Raw genomic sequence first — 16,885 nt, forward strand, 5'->3', positions numbered from 1 at the left:
TCAAGATGGAATTTAATAACTTCAAGAGATCTTTATCTGAATAATCAATTTATCTTATTGGTGCAATTTACGAGTGTAATTTCATAGAATTTATTTTACACTTTCCAAAAAAAAAAAAAGCCAATATTTCCCGCTATTCAACAGTCGATATAACGCGAGAAATGTCTTTAGATTTAAGTCAGCGATCAAAGAAAAGCGCCATTCATCATCCCTCCTTATGAAAATTTAGTTTGGTCTGCGGGTTTTAAATATCCGTTCGAATTAATAAGAATGATATTATACATAAACCCACTCGTAAAAATAGTCTAGCGTGTGTTTAGGATTAAAAAAAATATATTTCATATCTGCGATTCTGACACCGAAATCAATTATTTTAACCAAACCAATTGGACAGTGATCACAGGGTGTCTGACTGTAATCAGATTGTGGAGGTCGAGAGTGGGAGTTTTTAAGGACCGCCCCACATTTGTCACGCTAGCGGATAATCAGGGAAAGTTGGGTAACTGGGTAGAAAATTAACCAATATTTACAGTGGCTAAGATTACTTTTTACTGATTTATTAAACCGTTATAATAATATTACGTTTTATTTATAGCTCTATAAATAGGATTTAATATACCATTTTCGTAGGAATTTAAAAATAAAAGTTTGATTAAATGGTGTAAAAAAATCGATGGAAGTGTTTAATACAATTGGGACGAAACCGAATCGGAAACGACGTTGCGCTTATTTTTTTTTTGACGTAGAAAAGCGCGAGATTAAGCATTGTTTTTCTATTGTTATAGCTTATAGGGGCCAGGGAAAATTTGTGTACACTGTTGGCAGACATTTTTATTTAGGGGAATTCCCAGTTTCCTCGTTCGTTTTTTTTAACGCGATGTCTGGAGGGTTTTAACGGTAATGTAGGGTCTTCGAATATGGCACCAAATTTAAATTTCGATAAATTCTTACTACAGTAATGAGTTGGTAAAAGATTGATTTGAGGCCACCTGTTAGTGGGGGCACCGGGCGATTGCCCCCCTTTTTTTTGTCCATAGGATAACGCGCCACTGTTGTTTTCTACGTATCTGTAATTGTTTCGGGAATATTGTATTTCGATAAAAGTAGTTTTGATGCCAAAATGGGTTAATGACAAATGTTATTGGGCGTCTCATTCCCCATTAAAGCAGCCGTTTCTGTACTTTTCCGATGATAAAATAATTCTCGGTCGTGGTGATTGCAGGCGAGATGTTGGACTGACAAGATGGTTGTTGTAGACCCGCTCCCTTGTGAACTCTCTCGTCTTTTCCTGGATGACAGTAACGAAATAAAGAGTCGAAATGAATGTCTAATGAGTGTTACGATGATGTAATTATTTGATTTGTCCTTCGCTTCAACCTATTTAGGAAAGTATGTGCATCTGCCATCTCCTGCTTAACTTCTAGTCGATAGAAAAGCTACTTATAATTAAAATGTAAACATTTTAAGAAAATATTTTTAATATTTTTACACGGTTAAAGATTATAAACCTTACAAAAAAAAACCGTTTTAAAATACTTATTATATTTGGAGTTTAAATATTGTTTCTACCTAAAAACATCGTTCTATCTCAGAAACGATAATCGTGTTAAGCAATTTCAAAATTTTCAAGTTTTCCATAAATTCGAGTTCGAACATTTTAAAAATTCGAGTTGATAGTAATTTACGTCGAGTCTTTATGATAGAAAATCCCATAACTCCGAAACTAAAACCAACAGCTTTACAACCTGCTTGTCACATAGAACGATCACAGGAGTAATAGAAGCTTATCGTCCTGCAGCTGTATGTCATTATTCGCATGGCGTTAATAGGTCGTCAGCTAATATAACTCATCTGTTCCCATAGGATGAGTAATAGGGTCATCGCCAACTATCCAATGACTCTCCGACCGACTATGAATGTCAGTCGCACTAGTGAAAATCATTGCTTACATCCTTCACCTCTTCTGTATCCAGATCCTGGATCTCTTACTAATCCAGTTGTTGAACAACACCGAACGGATCATTAAGTTTCGATTCCTACTAGAAAAACTCCTTCCCTTTTACTATAGGCGATTTTATAGTTACTTTAAGCTTAAAGATTTTTTTTTTTTATTAAAAACCCGGTATAACCGGACGTTTTATTAAATAATTTTTACACTTTTCTATATTATTTTATATCGATGCCAGTTTTTTTTTTCTTTCTTTCTTTTTATTTCGTCGCTACTCTAATTAAAAATGGATGCTTTTGCCCAGTTAATATTTATTCGGAAGAGGCTAATAAATGAGTTTTACCCAATCAGACTTTAAGCTTTACGACAAAACGGCGCTAATAAAAAAAAAAAAAANGTTTTTTTTTTCTTTCTTTCTTTTTATTTCGTCGCTACTCTAATTAAAAATGGATGCTTTTGCCCAGTTAATATTTATTCGGAAGAGGCTAATAAATGAGTTTTACCCAATCAGACTTTAAGCTTTACGACAAAACGGCGCTAATCAAAAAAAAAAAAAAAAAAAAATTCTCTACAACAAACGTAAAATTAGGGAAGAAATTCTTCGTCTATAAATTATATAGAAATATATAGACAGAGCAATAAAATGAAGGAGTAAGTATAGAAAGAAACTAGCGACACGGAAATGGATTTTCACAACTAACAATACAGTTTACAATTGGATAAAAATTGAAAAAGACTTGAAAGGCCTTTTACTAATTTGGACCAATATTAAATTCTTAATTACAGAGCATCCACATTTAAAAATTACATCATTTATATGGAGCGATTGTGATTTTATATTAAAAATAATAATAATAATAATAATATATTCTGCATGAAATAAAATATATTACGATCCGAAATCGAGATTTAATGTAGATATATATAAATATCTACATTAAAAAAATTCAACAATTTGTATTAAATGTAAGAAAATGAAGCTACAATGATGAATTTATGGCGATTAACATAGAATGATTGAGAAGGAATAAGAAAAAAAAAAGAGGGGGGAGGGAATAGTTTAATAAGAGCATTCTTAGAATTAAAAAAAAAAGTTCTCGTGCGCGTTTCACGCGAGTGCGTGATAAAATATTTTGATTAACAGCGTATTACACGTGAATATGATTATCACCGAATAACCTAATGCAAATATTAGTTTACTATATACTTACACAGCGCCATCTATTAGAGAGAAAACGAAGTTAAAAAATAATTTAATAATTTACTTGATAGTTTTCTTAGAAACGTTCTCCTCTCTCTCTCCCGCATCCGAGTTTCCCGATGACTTAAAACGTTTTCTAAATATAATTTGCATAGATTTTAATTGTGTCGAGACTATTATAAGATTAAAGTATAAGTAGCATTTAATATTTTGCCTGGGATAATTCTCATAAGATTATTTATCTGCCATTTTGTACGACAATGCTAACCGATTGGTCATGAAAATCTCTAGAGATTCCTCAACGAATCGATAAGAAACTGGTTGGAGTGTATAAATTAGCTGCGCTACCGGGTCGACGGACAATGCCAATACTATAGTTGGCTACTGTTATCACGCATTTGCGTGATTGTGACGTCGGGGCGTGGTTGGCGACATCGTCACGCGACCGAGTAAAGAAGAAAGGAAAGGGAAAGAAAGAAAAAAAACCACAATCAGGATTACTTTAAAAACATTAACTTTCATTGTTTAGGCGTTAAATAGGAAATTATATACACCAGGATAATAGATATAATTATATTTACCGTGCGTAAAATTCATTTTTCAGATGTTTAACGTCGTCGTCCCTCGTCTAATAACTTAAGACGATTCTAGTGTTTAATCACACAGAAGTAGTCGTGTAAGAAGTACAGAAGCTTTTATTGTTGTAATTCGATGCCGTATTCAATTATTTTATAAGAGGTAATGGATATTCGGACACGATAATCACCTTAATTTAAAGAGTGTAAAATTATTCTATATATTCTTTAAATGGAGACATTTTTAAAATAAACTTACTTTTAATGTTTATATATATATATATATATATATATATATAAGTATATAAAACGTGCTTAAATATATACANTCTCGGTTTATCTCGAAAGATATATATATATATATATATATTTTTTTTAGTTTTGTGTAATTTATCGGCGTATAAAAATTTAAGTAAAAGAAATAAATAAGAAAAAATCTTGCAAATTTTCCAATTGCGCTTTGCATAAGTTACCCCGACAGTTTTTAGCACTTTCAATTTAATGACCACTATCAATAAATTTATTCGGCATACGTAAATATTTAAATAGGAGTTGAAGGGGAAAAAAAGAACGTTGTTAATTGACTAAATTTTGCAAGATTTTAAACTTCCAAGTTATATGTATCTAACCAATTAAAAATCGTTTAAAAAATGCGAAAAGTAAAAAAGAAAAATAAAGCTTGGACTTCTTAATGGATGTTACATTTAGATAAAAGTAACACTTCACTTAAATCTTCAAACTTAGGTAGATTGGGAGAGGGAGAGACGATTTAATTTTCAAAGTACCAAACATATTATCGATCGAAAAACAACAAATCAACGATTTAATCATAGCTGGAGAGAGAGAAAAGAGAATTTTATAAGAGTGTGTGCGTGTGTGTGTGTGTGTCTCTTTCCTTAATTAACAAGTTAGAAAAAGTAGTATGCGGCCTACTAAATGGATTTGACATCGCTAAGTGTTAATCAGTATGGTTTGAAATTGCAGGACTACTCGTACATCTTGATAGGTTTAATTGACTACTTTCCTAATAGGTGCATCACGTTGGAAAAAAAAACCGTCTTTAATGCACTGCGGAGCAGAAAAACATCTAAAATACCTCCTTCTCTTCTAGCTTTTCCCTTTATTTCTGAACTAATTCAATTTATCTGGGTGATAACAAGACTTTAATACTCTTGCCGACAGACACAATGGCATTGATATATGACAATAAGAGGAGACAACTACTGGGGTTGCTGTGATGTAGAGACCCCTTAATGTCTTCTACATAATGCATCGTTTTCTCTTGTAACCTATCAAGTTCTAATTCGCTTGTTTTACTTAAGATATAGTGTGGAAAATGAGTTTAAACATTCATTGTTATAAACTGCAGAAATTAATGGAATTAAAACCTTAATTTGATATATGGATAATTTAAAATTTATTAGCAACTAAAGTTTATTTTAAGATTAGGAGAATTGCTATAATATAATCTAATTTAACCTTGTTTTTTTTTTTAATTTAAAAATGTATACATTGTGACATAAATATTAAATATGAGGAAATAAGTTATAAAATATTTTTGATCTACGCTTTATGTATCAAAAAATCTCTTTAATAATAGAGTAGAGAGTGGTTATCACATCGAATGAAAAAGTCGTGTTTTTTCTTAAAATAATTACTCATAAGAGAAAATATCGTTTCCTAGACAAAAGAAGGATTGTTAATAAAGTATATCGAATAAAGAATTTATTTTTCTTATTTAAATTTCAATTAAAAAGACCAGTTACAAATAGTCTAATTACGATTCAATTTAAATTCAATAAAATATTTGAACGATTACCGCTTTCTCTTTACAAACGAATATAATGTTTCACCAATCAACATCGATGTGCCTTAAGGGAAAACACGCCTAGAGTAAGTTCAGCCAATGGCATCCGAGATGCTTTCGCTTCAAATCCCACCCTCTTCAGTTTTCATAAAGTCGATAAAGAGCCTTGAAACAGTTTGAATTTGGCGCAAGAAGAAGCCGCATTCCAGTCAACAATCATCAGAAAATTATTATTTGTGACAAAATCTAGATAATTCTCTTCGATTCTCTTCAAAATAATACCTTACAATTAGGTAAGTAACGTGTAAATTATCATTGTAGTAGTAATTAACCCCTACGCTCAATAGAGAACGTGAATAGTTTATATCTTTAAAACTTTAATTTCTACGTAAAATATCTGTAAAAATGTCAAGAATTTATAACGTAAAGATTCTTTATCATTATAAATATATAATTCGTTTCTTATAAATTATTTCTTTATATACGGTATATGTGTATTTTTATTTGTTTAGTAAGCAAGATTGCTTCTTTTCTGCATAGTTAGGGAGCATAAAGGAAAAGCCCCTTTTACAGGCGCTCGCATAGAAACTATATTTTTAACAATAAACGAGATGAGTTTTTAATCTTTAAAGTAATGGATATGTACATTTAAATTATAAAAATCGTAGTATTGAAAAAAAATATCTTAATATTCACGTATACCGGTCTTAGATTAATTATTTATAAAAACGAAAATAAAGTATTTATATTAGTTAATCGAGTAGTACTTAAGATAATTTAACGTTTAAAACTAGATCTGCCTAAATGAGGAGATTCTATTATTAAAGCGAAGCCATTTTCAAATTGCCTAATGTCAAGATAACACTAAAATATTTAGATTTAATCGCAAAATCAGTAAACAAATTCTATCAAATAGAGTTAAGGAAAAAGTGGAGAGGGGGAAGGAAGAAGAAAAAAAACTCGATAAAATTTTGGAAATTAAAAATTATCTAAATATCAAATGATTTCTTAATTTACTTTGAATTAATTCACGGGATCAAATCCCTAAATCTATTAACAGATAAGTAATTAAAATAATTTAATTAACTTCATTGGTTCTTCTTGATTCTCTAAAGATCTAGTTTTCAATAATAAAAACTGATTGAGAGATAAAAATCTATGAAAACGAATAAATAACCTGAAAACAGTTTATATCTTGTAAACTACAAGAGAAATTTAATTATAAATTGTTACTTTATATTGTGATTAGCAAGTTTAATATCGTAAAGTTATTAAGAAATGTGTTTGATGCTTAATTTCTGTCCCATGTTGTCAATAATCTGATTTGATACAGAAAAATAATGCAGAGAAAAAAAAAGATTAATTGCTTGATAAATTATAGAAATTATATATTGGAATTTTTATATATGATTTATTTTCTAGAAAATAAAATGAACCTATTTAGTACTATATTATTCGTAAAATTGTTTAATTTTTTTNGCAATTAACAATAAATAGGCCTATGGCGAAATTTCGAAAATAAAAATTGATACTTTATATCTTATCTCTGGCAAGATTATTTATATAATTTTAAACAAAATATTATTAAATATATAGAAATTTAAGTGTATATACAATTCTATAAACCATTTATTTTTCACTATTCTCGTCTCTTCTAGTTTGATATGTTCTGTTATCACTGTCCACTGACTGTATCTCCTGCAACTGTTGGATCTCGACCCGCGCCCATCCCTTTCTCTCTGTATTCAGCTGTCTCTCCTTGTAAGTAACAGATTCTGTGTTTTTCTCTTTATTCTAGTCTCTTTTAATGATAAAATATAATAATTAACGATCGATTCTATTAAAATTTACCATTCAAACACTCTCAATAATGAAAATAAATTAGGAATTAAATCTATTAAATATTATCATTCATCAGCATTACCCATGGGTCCGTATATAATATTAAAACTTCATGTAAAGATAAATTTTCCTATTAAATAAGATTATGCAATATTAATGACGATTTTATTCTGTTATAAAACGAATTATATAAATTCTATTATTAATCTATCGTATTTTATACATGTTTAAAAGCTTTAAATTGCTTAAGGTATGTAAAATTAAATTTCGGTAAAAATTTCTAATATAAAATCGTATTTACTTTAAATTACATCAAGAAAATTTGAATAAAGAGCATAATATTCTAATATTATTTAGTATTATTAAATGTTTTCTCTATTCGGAATTAATAATTCGATTTAAGTCAACACTCCAAACAGTCGATTGATGCAAAAATTTATAAGTACAATTGAAAAAGAATAATTTACTTTGCCAAGTTTTTTAGTAATTCTAAGCTACTTCTGGGGATTATAAATTCCATATATCTACTTATAATTCTGTAAATGTATTAAATTTCTCGACTACCAATATAATTTACCCTTTTATATAAGGTATTTTCATATCTTCCTACCTGTATTCAATCTACAATAGCTTGTGTGTTTTCTTATGTAAAACCCCACTTACAGATCTTATTTAAATTCTGCTGTCAGAGAAATTTTATCACTTTATTTCATTAATATGATTTAATTAATAATTCTATTAAAATAATTATTAGATTATTAACATATTAATATTTTAAATGAATCTTTTAAAAAATATTTATATAAGCTTATTCGTGAATATTAAATTAAAATTTAAACAAAATAATTTAATTTTTAACTTAATGTGGATTTTTCAATTACTTAATTAATGCAATCAAATATGCATATTTATTTTAATTTAACATAATCATTCATATGCTTACGATTAATAAAAAAAAAATGATGAGAAATCAAATTAATATCTTCAATTGTATAATTCTATATTGTTTATATACATATTTAGGCCTATATAAATTTCTTTATTGCATTTAGAAATTGCTAATTATAATAAGAACATCTATTTAAATAACGTTTAACTAATCAAATCGTTTTTTTTTAAATATTTATCTTTAAATAATTGACTTCGAACTAAATTATAATTGATAATTAAAAATGCCATAAATACTTAAATATAATTATCATATAAATTACTATTTACGAAAATTTATTTTATAGTAGAAATAAATATATATATATATATACACATTTATAAGCATAAGTACAAAGATGATAAATTTATATAAAGCTGTAATTTTATATGTTTTTATTATTATTTTGTTCATGTATTTTTGATTTAAAATAAATTGTTAAACACAGAAAAAAAAGGGGAAAAAATATATATATATGCCGAAATTGTTTTTCATGCGGAAAAATTCGCATTTTCTGCATCCTTTAACTCTCGAAATTCTCTTAACAACGCTTTCTTTTATAGCCTACATCTTTATACGAGAATATCCCTTTTTTATTGATAAATATACTCAAATTTAACTTTAAAAAAACAGTTGTTTAGATTATATATTAATTGATTTCTAACCTTAATTTATTTATATCCATAAAAATCTATACAGTTTTTTTTTTAATTATCCTCATTTAATTCTAGTTTAATTCCGGTAGAGAAATTGCCATTAATGTCTAAACACTTTCATTGATATATTAATATATATATATAGGAATATAGAATATCATTTTATAATTATCTTCATAAGATATTACTTAGATTAAATTACATAAACTAACTAAAGCTTGATATAAAATTACTTGATATCAAGATGGAATTTAATAACTTCAAGAGATCTTTATCTGAATAATCAATTTATCTTATTGGTGCAATTTACGAGTGTAATTTCATAGAATTTATTTTACACTTTCCACTGATTTTATCATCTTTAAATTGAGTAACTTTTCTAGAATATTATTTATAACATCTTAAAACTGTTACGTGTTATAATATTTATAATAAATTTAAATATTTTATATAGATTAATCATCTTGATATTATATTAATTTATTGGAGTAAAATCATATTTTATATAGAAAAGTCACGTCATTCTTCTCTGTCTGTTAGATTAATTACTGGCATCGTTTCTGCTAAATTGTTTTCCTTGTCTACTTTGTGTGATTAATTGTAAAACAATTTAGTTTTAATTCTATATAAAACGAAAATTTAAACTTTTGAATATAAATATGACGAATGTGGAACGTTATATAACTAATTAAAACAATTAGAAAAAAAAAAGAAAAAGGTTTATAAAAATAAAACTAATTGCTTCGGTTGAATATAAAGTAGATTAATACAAGCAATTAACAATAAATAGGCCTATGGCGAAATTTCGAAAATAAAAATTGATACTTTATATCTTATCTCTTGCAAGATTATTTATATAATTTTAAACAAAATATTATTAAATATATAGAAATTTAAGTGTATATACAATTCTATAAACCATTTATTTTTCACTATTCTCGTCTCTTCTAGTTTGATATGTTCTGTTATCACTGTCCACTGACTGTATCTCCTGCAACTGTTGGATCTCGACCCGCGCCCATCCCTTTCTCTCTGTATTCAGCTGTCTCTCCTTGTAAGTAACAGATTCTGTGTTTTTCTCTTTATTCTAGTCTCTTTTAATGATAAAATATAATAATTAACGATCGATTCTATTAAAATTTACCATTCAAACACTCTCAATTCTCTTGGATAAAGACTTCGCTTCTAATCTTAATCTATAAAATTTGTTTTTTTTTTAATTAAATTCCTTTGATGTCGGTTTTGTAAAAGTGTTTTAATTATTGTTATAGAAAGAAATAATATTTTAATAAATTAATTCGAAGGATATCGCTATTAAAATATGATATTGAAGCTACTTAATTATTTTTCTATACATTGTTTAATACTTTGATTGTCTTTGCTTCATCTTTGATCTTGAATCAAAGATTATTGATAAACTTTATAATATAAGTTTTACAGTTAATTATTTATCAAGTTAGATTTGTATAAAATGAATTTTTAAAGAAAATTCTCATAAGAATTTATTTAGAAGAAGCTTAATTAATTGAAGATGTTTACAGTTAATTTAATACAAATTTATACATTAAAAATTCTATAAAATCGCTTTCAATGGACCAGTTTAAAAGAGAAGAAAACGAATTTTCTACTTGTTATTAACGGGAAGCGAATAAAAACTATTTAGAATGATAAATAAGAAACTATTGAGTAACAATATTAAAATCGTTGCAATATCTTCAATAACTAAATTTACACAATTGTTGAACATAATAAAAAGCTCATATGCCGAACTTCTCTCTATTATTATTATTATTCTTCACCTTCCTCAGTTACAAAATAAATACAACAGTAATAGCCTTTATAGAATATATTATTATTGAGAGCTTTTATTTAGTTAACACTCTTTCTAAACCACAAAATAAACCTGGAGGGCAATTATAACATAATACAGGAAATTAAACAGATAATAAAAAAATCATTCTCTATTAAAAATTCATTATATATAAATATATATATATATAAATATTTTTTTAAAAACTTAAATTTATATCTGTGTAAAAATTAAGAAAAAAAAAATAAAGGAAATCTTTACAAAATAAACCCCCATACAAACAAGTGAATGGAGTATTGCTTGAGGATATTTGAGTATCATTGATGGAAGTTATAAGCTTCTATTCTGTTTGTAAAATTGTCGATCGTGTATTGCATCACTTCGCTCAATTATCTCGCCTAGGACGGTTGAATAGATCTCCTTCAAATTGGAAACAGCCACGATTTGTACAGTCGGTTTCTCTTGTTTGCGCTCAGTCAAGTCGCCCATCTTGTCTCCTAGCCCCAGGCATAATAACCTAATGAATTTACAGCATGTAGTACAGGAGTTAGATTCGATTTGTCAGCCATTGGACCCGACTAGACTTGAATGCTTGTCAAAATCGTCTAAATGATAGCGTCGATTAGAGTATCGAGTTAACACATTATACCCCAAGTCACGTTTGATTTTTCTTCGCAGATAATAGCTACAGTTATCAAAGTGATTTACACGACGACACCTTCGTTCGAAGGAAACAGAGAAGGAACAGAACTACCTTCACTGTACAACAGGTAGGTTTTTTTGAAGGAAGATGGACAAAAATCTTCCTCTATCAAAATGATAATTATGAAAATGTTTTCAGTTAGAAGAATTGGAGAAGGCCTTCTCTCAGACGCATTATCCCGATGTATTCACTAGAGAAGATCTGGCTATGAAAATTAATCTTACGGAAGCTCGAGTTCAAGTAAGAAGATGACATTTTATCCCACTTAAACTGTATAAAACGGACAAAAACAATAATAGATTAAATATAAAAGGAGAAGTAGATTTAACGTTATAGAAAGTCCGTTTTACACAAGTTATTTGTTTTTTTACCATAATTAAAAGCGAAAAACAGTCTTCGTTTGTCATTTTTTTTTAAACACCAAACAAGTATTAAGTAAGAAAATGCAAAGGTGTATTTGTGTGTTTATATACATACATATATATAAGTTTTTACGATGCTACAAATAATTTTCAGCAAATACGTACGGTTGCGTTGTAAACGTTGATTAATGACAACATGAAAGTTGGGTAGATTTAAATCTACAAAACACGTGATTATCGACATAAACACGCACGAAATAACGCCGGGGAATTCATAAACACTGCTATAAACGCATTTAATAGTTTTCAAAGTTTATACATAGGCCTAGTCTGCAGTCTGCTTAATTAGTTCTGTGGAAAAGTTGAATCTGTTAATAATCGCGAGTCATTAAACTCTACTATATTAATAGGTTACAAGTTTTGTACAGAATGTACAAATTTCCTCTCTTAAAGAAATTAATAAAACTGCAAATATTATGACTCAAACTTGCTCAAGAAACAACAAAAATTATGTACATTTTTTTTTTTTGTACGTTCTCCGTTAGTACGTTTGATAAAGAAATTTTTAATTTTATTTTTAAAACTGTTATAAAATAAAATACGATTAAAGACTCGTTAAAACTGTTTTTAAATGGCCTAAAATATGTATATAAAATATGACAGACTCGTTATTATTTAGTATATTTTTTTTTCGTTTTTCGACGAATTTTATAGGGAATGTTTGAGATTTTTATACATTTTTCTTAACGTAAATATATATTTATTCCGTTATTTATTTTTTTCTTCTTTATTGATGCTTTGAAAAGTAATGTTTTGATTTATTATATGTTCTAATTTGTTTTTGAATGAATAGAATATTTTAAAAGATGTTTTCAATCAAGTTATAGTCTACTTAAAGACGATTTGATGCAATCTTATTAATTTTATTTCATGTCGGCCGAAATTTTTATGTAATCAAAAATTTCAATATTAAAATTGCTTTTTTAATCTTATTTTTTTCCATATTAAATCTAGAATTTTTCAGAATTCTTAAGATTAATCAAACTTTTTTTCTTCTTCTTCTTCCTCCTCTTCTCTTCTTCTTCTTTTAAATTGCGTCAACAGGATACGTGATGATTATTTTCTACTTTATAAATGGGCTTATATATATATATATAGAAAATAATTATTTTCATGTTTAAAATTATATAAATGGTAGTAAGGTAAATTTATATTTAATAAATAATAAATATATATATTTTTTAATTAAAACATCGAATGAATTGTGTATGAACATGGTCATCAAATGAGTAAACTCAGCCATGTATAACACTCCTTGCATGTGTTATGATTCATGCTGTGGGTAAAGGAGAGCATAGAACATAATTGTAAACAATTAAACGTTGATGATTTTAGAAAATGATGCTTTCACATGCAATATGAAATTACCAAAATAAAAAAATAAAAATAAGAAAAAAAAGGTATTGTAATTTTACTAAATTAAATTTACGATACTTTTCAATTGGTTTGCCCGGTTCTAATTGGCATTTTACACTATTTATTCAATCAGAAATTATTTCATTTTTATAATCCCTACCGTAATTACCTTAATCCCTTGATAATAAACGAGTGAACCAACGCCCTTCAGCTCCAATTGACATCTTCGTTCTAAACCGTTAGCTGATAATAAGTCACGCAAATTGCTAGAATTATAACAGTAGAAGTTAATTAAGAAAACACTATGACATTTTCCTAGTCATTATGACTGTATTAATTTAAAATTTCCGCTTAGAAAATCTAATTTTAACCAATAACAAGCGCTTTACGTCAGATAATGCTATATATATAATGAAGGACTTCTCTTCTCCTACAATTTATCTTCGCCTGAGATTTATATGTTAAATATGTTTGTTTATCCGGCATTCCGGTTAATCGGAATAGCAAATGTATTAATTTGTCTAATGTTTATGTTAAAGATAAGCTTAGCTTTATAATTTACAAAACCGATGGTTAATTATTTTTATTTTCGTATTTTAATCAATTTAATTAACTTTAATCGTATTTAAAAATTAAACCCGACCCGTTAAGTATACAATATTTATATTTTTATATGAAAATAAATACGGAATTTATATTTAAAATACAGAATATTTACTCTATAAAATGTTACAGAGGATTAAGCTTATAAATTCTCTTATAATTTTCTAACTAAAAATTGAAGAGACGAGAGAAAAATATACTATTTTTGTATACAAAGAGCATACGTTTTTATCTTTCTGTCATGTTAATTGCCTTCGATATTTAAACATGAGCCTGTATTATATAATATATATAGTTGATGAGCATCCCTCGGTTCTGATGCTCTCGGTACACTTATTACACATGGTAATAAAATTTTGCATATTTGATACAATAATTTATTATCAGTTACATGACGTTAATATTAAAATTAGATCAGGAATACGGATAAAGTGAATTTATATAATATATCAACGGTGAAGGCACCTATCATACATCAGAAATTTATATTGAGAGATAGTTTAATGCGGTATACGGTGAATAATTTAAATTTGACTTTATTTGGTTCAGGCAATGCTAAATTTATTTTATTATCGCAATAATAAATTTATTTTTTTAACTATGAAATTCACTGATTATCCGAAGAATTCGTATGTGATGCGGATTATTAGAGGCAGCGAAAATTGCATGTAATTGTACGCGTAGAGGTTTTCTGATACGAAATTTTGATAAAAGTATTTGGAATTTTTATAAATTTTTCTGTGTATTATTATTTTTTTTTCTTTTTTTTTTTAAGGTTTGGTTTCAAAATCGTAGAGCAAAATGGAGAAAAGCAGAAAGGTTGAGAAAAGAAAGAGAATCGAAATCTGGAGGAGGAACTTCGGATAATAATGCAGATAACGAATCAACGGGTCAGGCTTGTTCGACGATAGAAAAAGTGACCGATTCTGTTGACGACGATGATGACGATGATGATGATATCACGGCAGAAGCTAAAGAAGATTCGCAGAAACCGAACGATGATGAAGAACAAGTGAATACGGATACGGAAACGGGAAGAAGTGACTCAACTGGCGATAAAACGGATGCGTGTCGTGTTCCAGGATTAAGTGGGGATAGCATATTGAACAGGTGCTCAGCCGGATCCAGTGTTAATATATCGGAATCTGGTTTTCTTAAAGATGCTACGTCTTCCTGTTTGGATTCGGGATTTTCCTTAAGAACATCATCTCTCTTTCCGAGTTTCGCTAGCAGGTTAGTTAACAGCTAATTAACTACTGTAAATTATATAAATTTTAGCTTTCGAATTATAATTTATTTCCTTTATCTTATAGCTCACTGAATAGCCAATCGTGTCTAGATGCCGCATCTACGACACATCCCCGTTTTCCTCTACCTCCTCTTTATTTTCCTCATCATCTGGGTCATCAGTTTGGACCACCGACTTTTCCTATAAAAGGTAACTTATCTGTGAAGTTAATAAAATATAAATTAGGCATTACGTATCCAAGATAATAGTTTATTCGTTTATAATAAATTTTAATCGTTAATCAAAGTTTATATATTTTAATTTTTGCTAGTCAAGTGATTAATTCGTATTAATTATCATAATCTTTTCAATATATTAATATAATATTCTTATATTTATCAAAATGTGAGTGTGTATGTATCAGATTTTAGAATAAGCCAAGAAATTTGTCTTCTTAGTGACCTAATCAATGCGATTCTGTTTTAAGAACAGAAGTTTTGATAGGAAAATTCTCGAGATTTAAACCTATAATAATCAGTCCTATATTTTGATTTAATTAATGAACCTATTTAGTTTAAAACCGGCTTCTTAAACTGTAGATCGCGACCCCAAAAGGGGGTGGAACTCGAAAAAAATTTAACACTAAGTATTTATGCGAAGCGACGTTTTTTAGCATCGAATATTATAAAATCAAAATGTCGGTCTATTCTGAAAACACGTTGAAGATGACCCGTTTCTTGTAGTATCACACATTCACCCAAGGTTTAATTCTGTGTGTAAAAACACACACACTACATTAGTATGCACATTTACTCTTATCTTTAATGAATAGTAAAAAAGAAAATAAAAAAAAATATGTATACGAAAGAATTGTTTTATGATTTATTGTTAGTAAATGATTTTATTTATATACCTATTTTAACGGGGTGGAGTAAAATTTTCTCGAATAAGAGTGAATCGCGAATGGTAAAAGTTTAATAATGGATCATTCGTGTGTATTAGTAATTGTTTTAAATGATTATAAGATCACCTTCGTTAAAACATTGTCGTTCTTTTTATTTTTTTTTAGCATTCTCAATGTGTACCTGCTGCATTTCTAAACCTTTATCGCAATGCTCAACTTCTCATAACTTGGTATGTTCACGAGATCCGACAACGTCAAGTGTCACAGATCTTCGACGAAAGGCGCGAGAGCATTCTCAGGCCGTCCTTCAATCAGCGGTCGTCAATCCAACAGACATTTAAAAAAAAAAAGAAGAAGAAGAAACAGAAGAAGAAGAAGAAGAAACAGAAGAAAAAGGCGAAGAGAATATAAAAAATACATTCGATAAAACCGGAAGTACAATCGAGCTGGCTGCCACAATAACAATTCATCCTTGTTTCAATGGTTTTATCCGGTAGGAAGATTGAAATATTAGTGTATATAGTGTAGATGTGTGTTATGTATTCAAGTGTAATTAAATGGATGTAAACCTCCATGTTAGCTGCTGTATATGAGCGCAACTTGCATGTTTGATTATATGGTCAATAAATATTTCTTTCTTATGTATTTATGTGTTATATTCTCTATTATTTCTTTTTCTTTTTTTTTTTGCTTTTGATATATTTTCATATTTCGAATGTATTTATAATTTAAAACGTAATTTTTTTAAAANAAACTGATTTTAACCAGTTCTATATTAAGGTAACATTCCAATAGACTATATGCAAAGCTTTCTTTTCAGTTTACAGCAGTATTTATTACACAAAATTTAAGTAAAGCTTAACATGCCGATCTTGCCCCGGTCTCCCCTAAATTAAATCAAA

The 16,885-nt window shown here is 28.1% G+C and overlaps 1 protein-coding gene across 2 annotated transcripts; it reads left to right on the forward strand.

Annotated features, from left to right (window-relative positions):
• The first annotated feature begins 5,713 nt into the window (after positions 1-5,713).
• Positions 5,714-16,586, forward strand: LOC111639358 (diencephalon/mesencephalon homeobox protein 1-like). 2 transcript variants are annotated; one of them, XM_023385228.1, is made up of 7 exons: positions 5,714-5,824; positions 7,190-7,292; positions 11,446-11,537; positions 11,609-11,710; positions 14,627-15,084; positions 15,165-15,289; positions 16,149-16,586. In XM_023385228.1, exons 2-7 carry the CDS (start codon positions 7,196-7,198, stop codon positions 16,322-16,324), a joined length of 1,050 nt encoding a protein of 349 aa, XP_023240996.1. In that variant the 5' UTR covers positions 5,714-5,824; positions 7,190-7,195; the 3' UTR covers positions 16,325-16,586. The 2 variants fall into 2 exon arrangements, with proteins under 2 accessions (XP_023240996.1, XP_023240997.1); XM_023385229.1 differs by lacking the exons at positions 5,714-5,824; positions 7,190-7,292 and adding an exon at positions 9,900-10,011.
• Positions 16,587-16,885: the final 299 nt, after the last annotated feature.

Source organism: Centruroides sculpturatus, unplaced genomic scaffold (assembly GCF_000671375.1).
Source record: "Centruroides sculpturatus isolate CEXI.00-Female unplaced genomic scaffold, Cexi_2.0 scaffold1283, whole genome shotgun sequence".
In the NCBI taxonomy this organism is placed as follows: Eukaryota; Metazoa; Arthropoda; class Arachnida; order Scorpiones; family Buthidae; genus Centruroides; species Centruroides sculpturatus.

Coding starts and splice junctions, on each gene's coding strand:
- LOC111639358 (XM_023385228.1), top strand. CDS start 7,196: ATGTTCTGTTATCACTGTCCACTGACTGTATCTCCTGCAACTGTTGGA. Junction 7,293..11,445: donor GTATTCAGCTGTCTCTCCTT/GTAAGTAACAGA, acceptor TTTTCTTCGCAG/ATAATAGCTACAGTTATCAA. Junction 11,711..14,626: donor TTACGGAAGCTCGAGTTCAA/GTAAGAAGATGA, acceptor TTTTTTTTTAAG/GTTTGGTTTCAAAATCGTAG.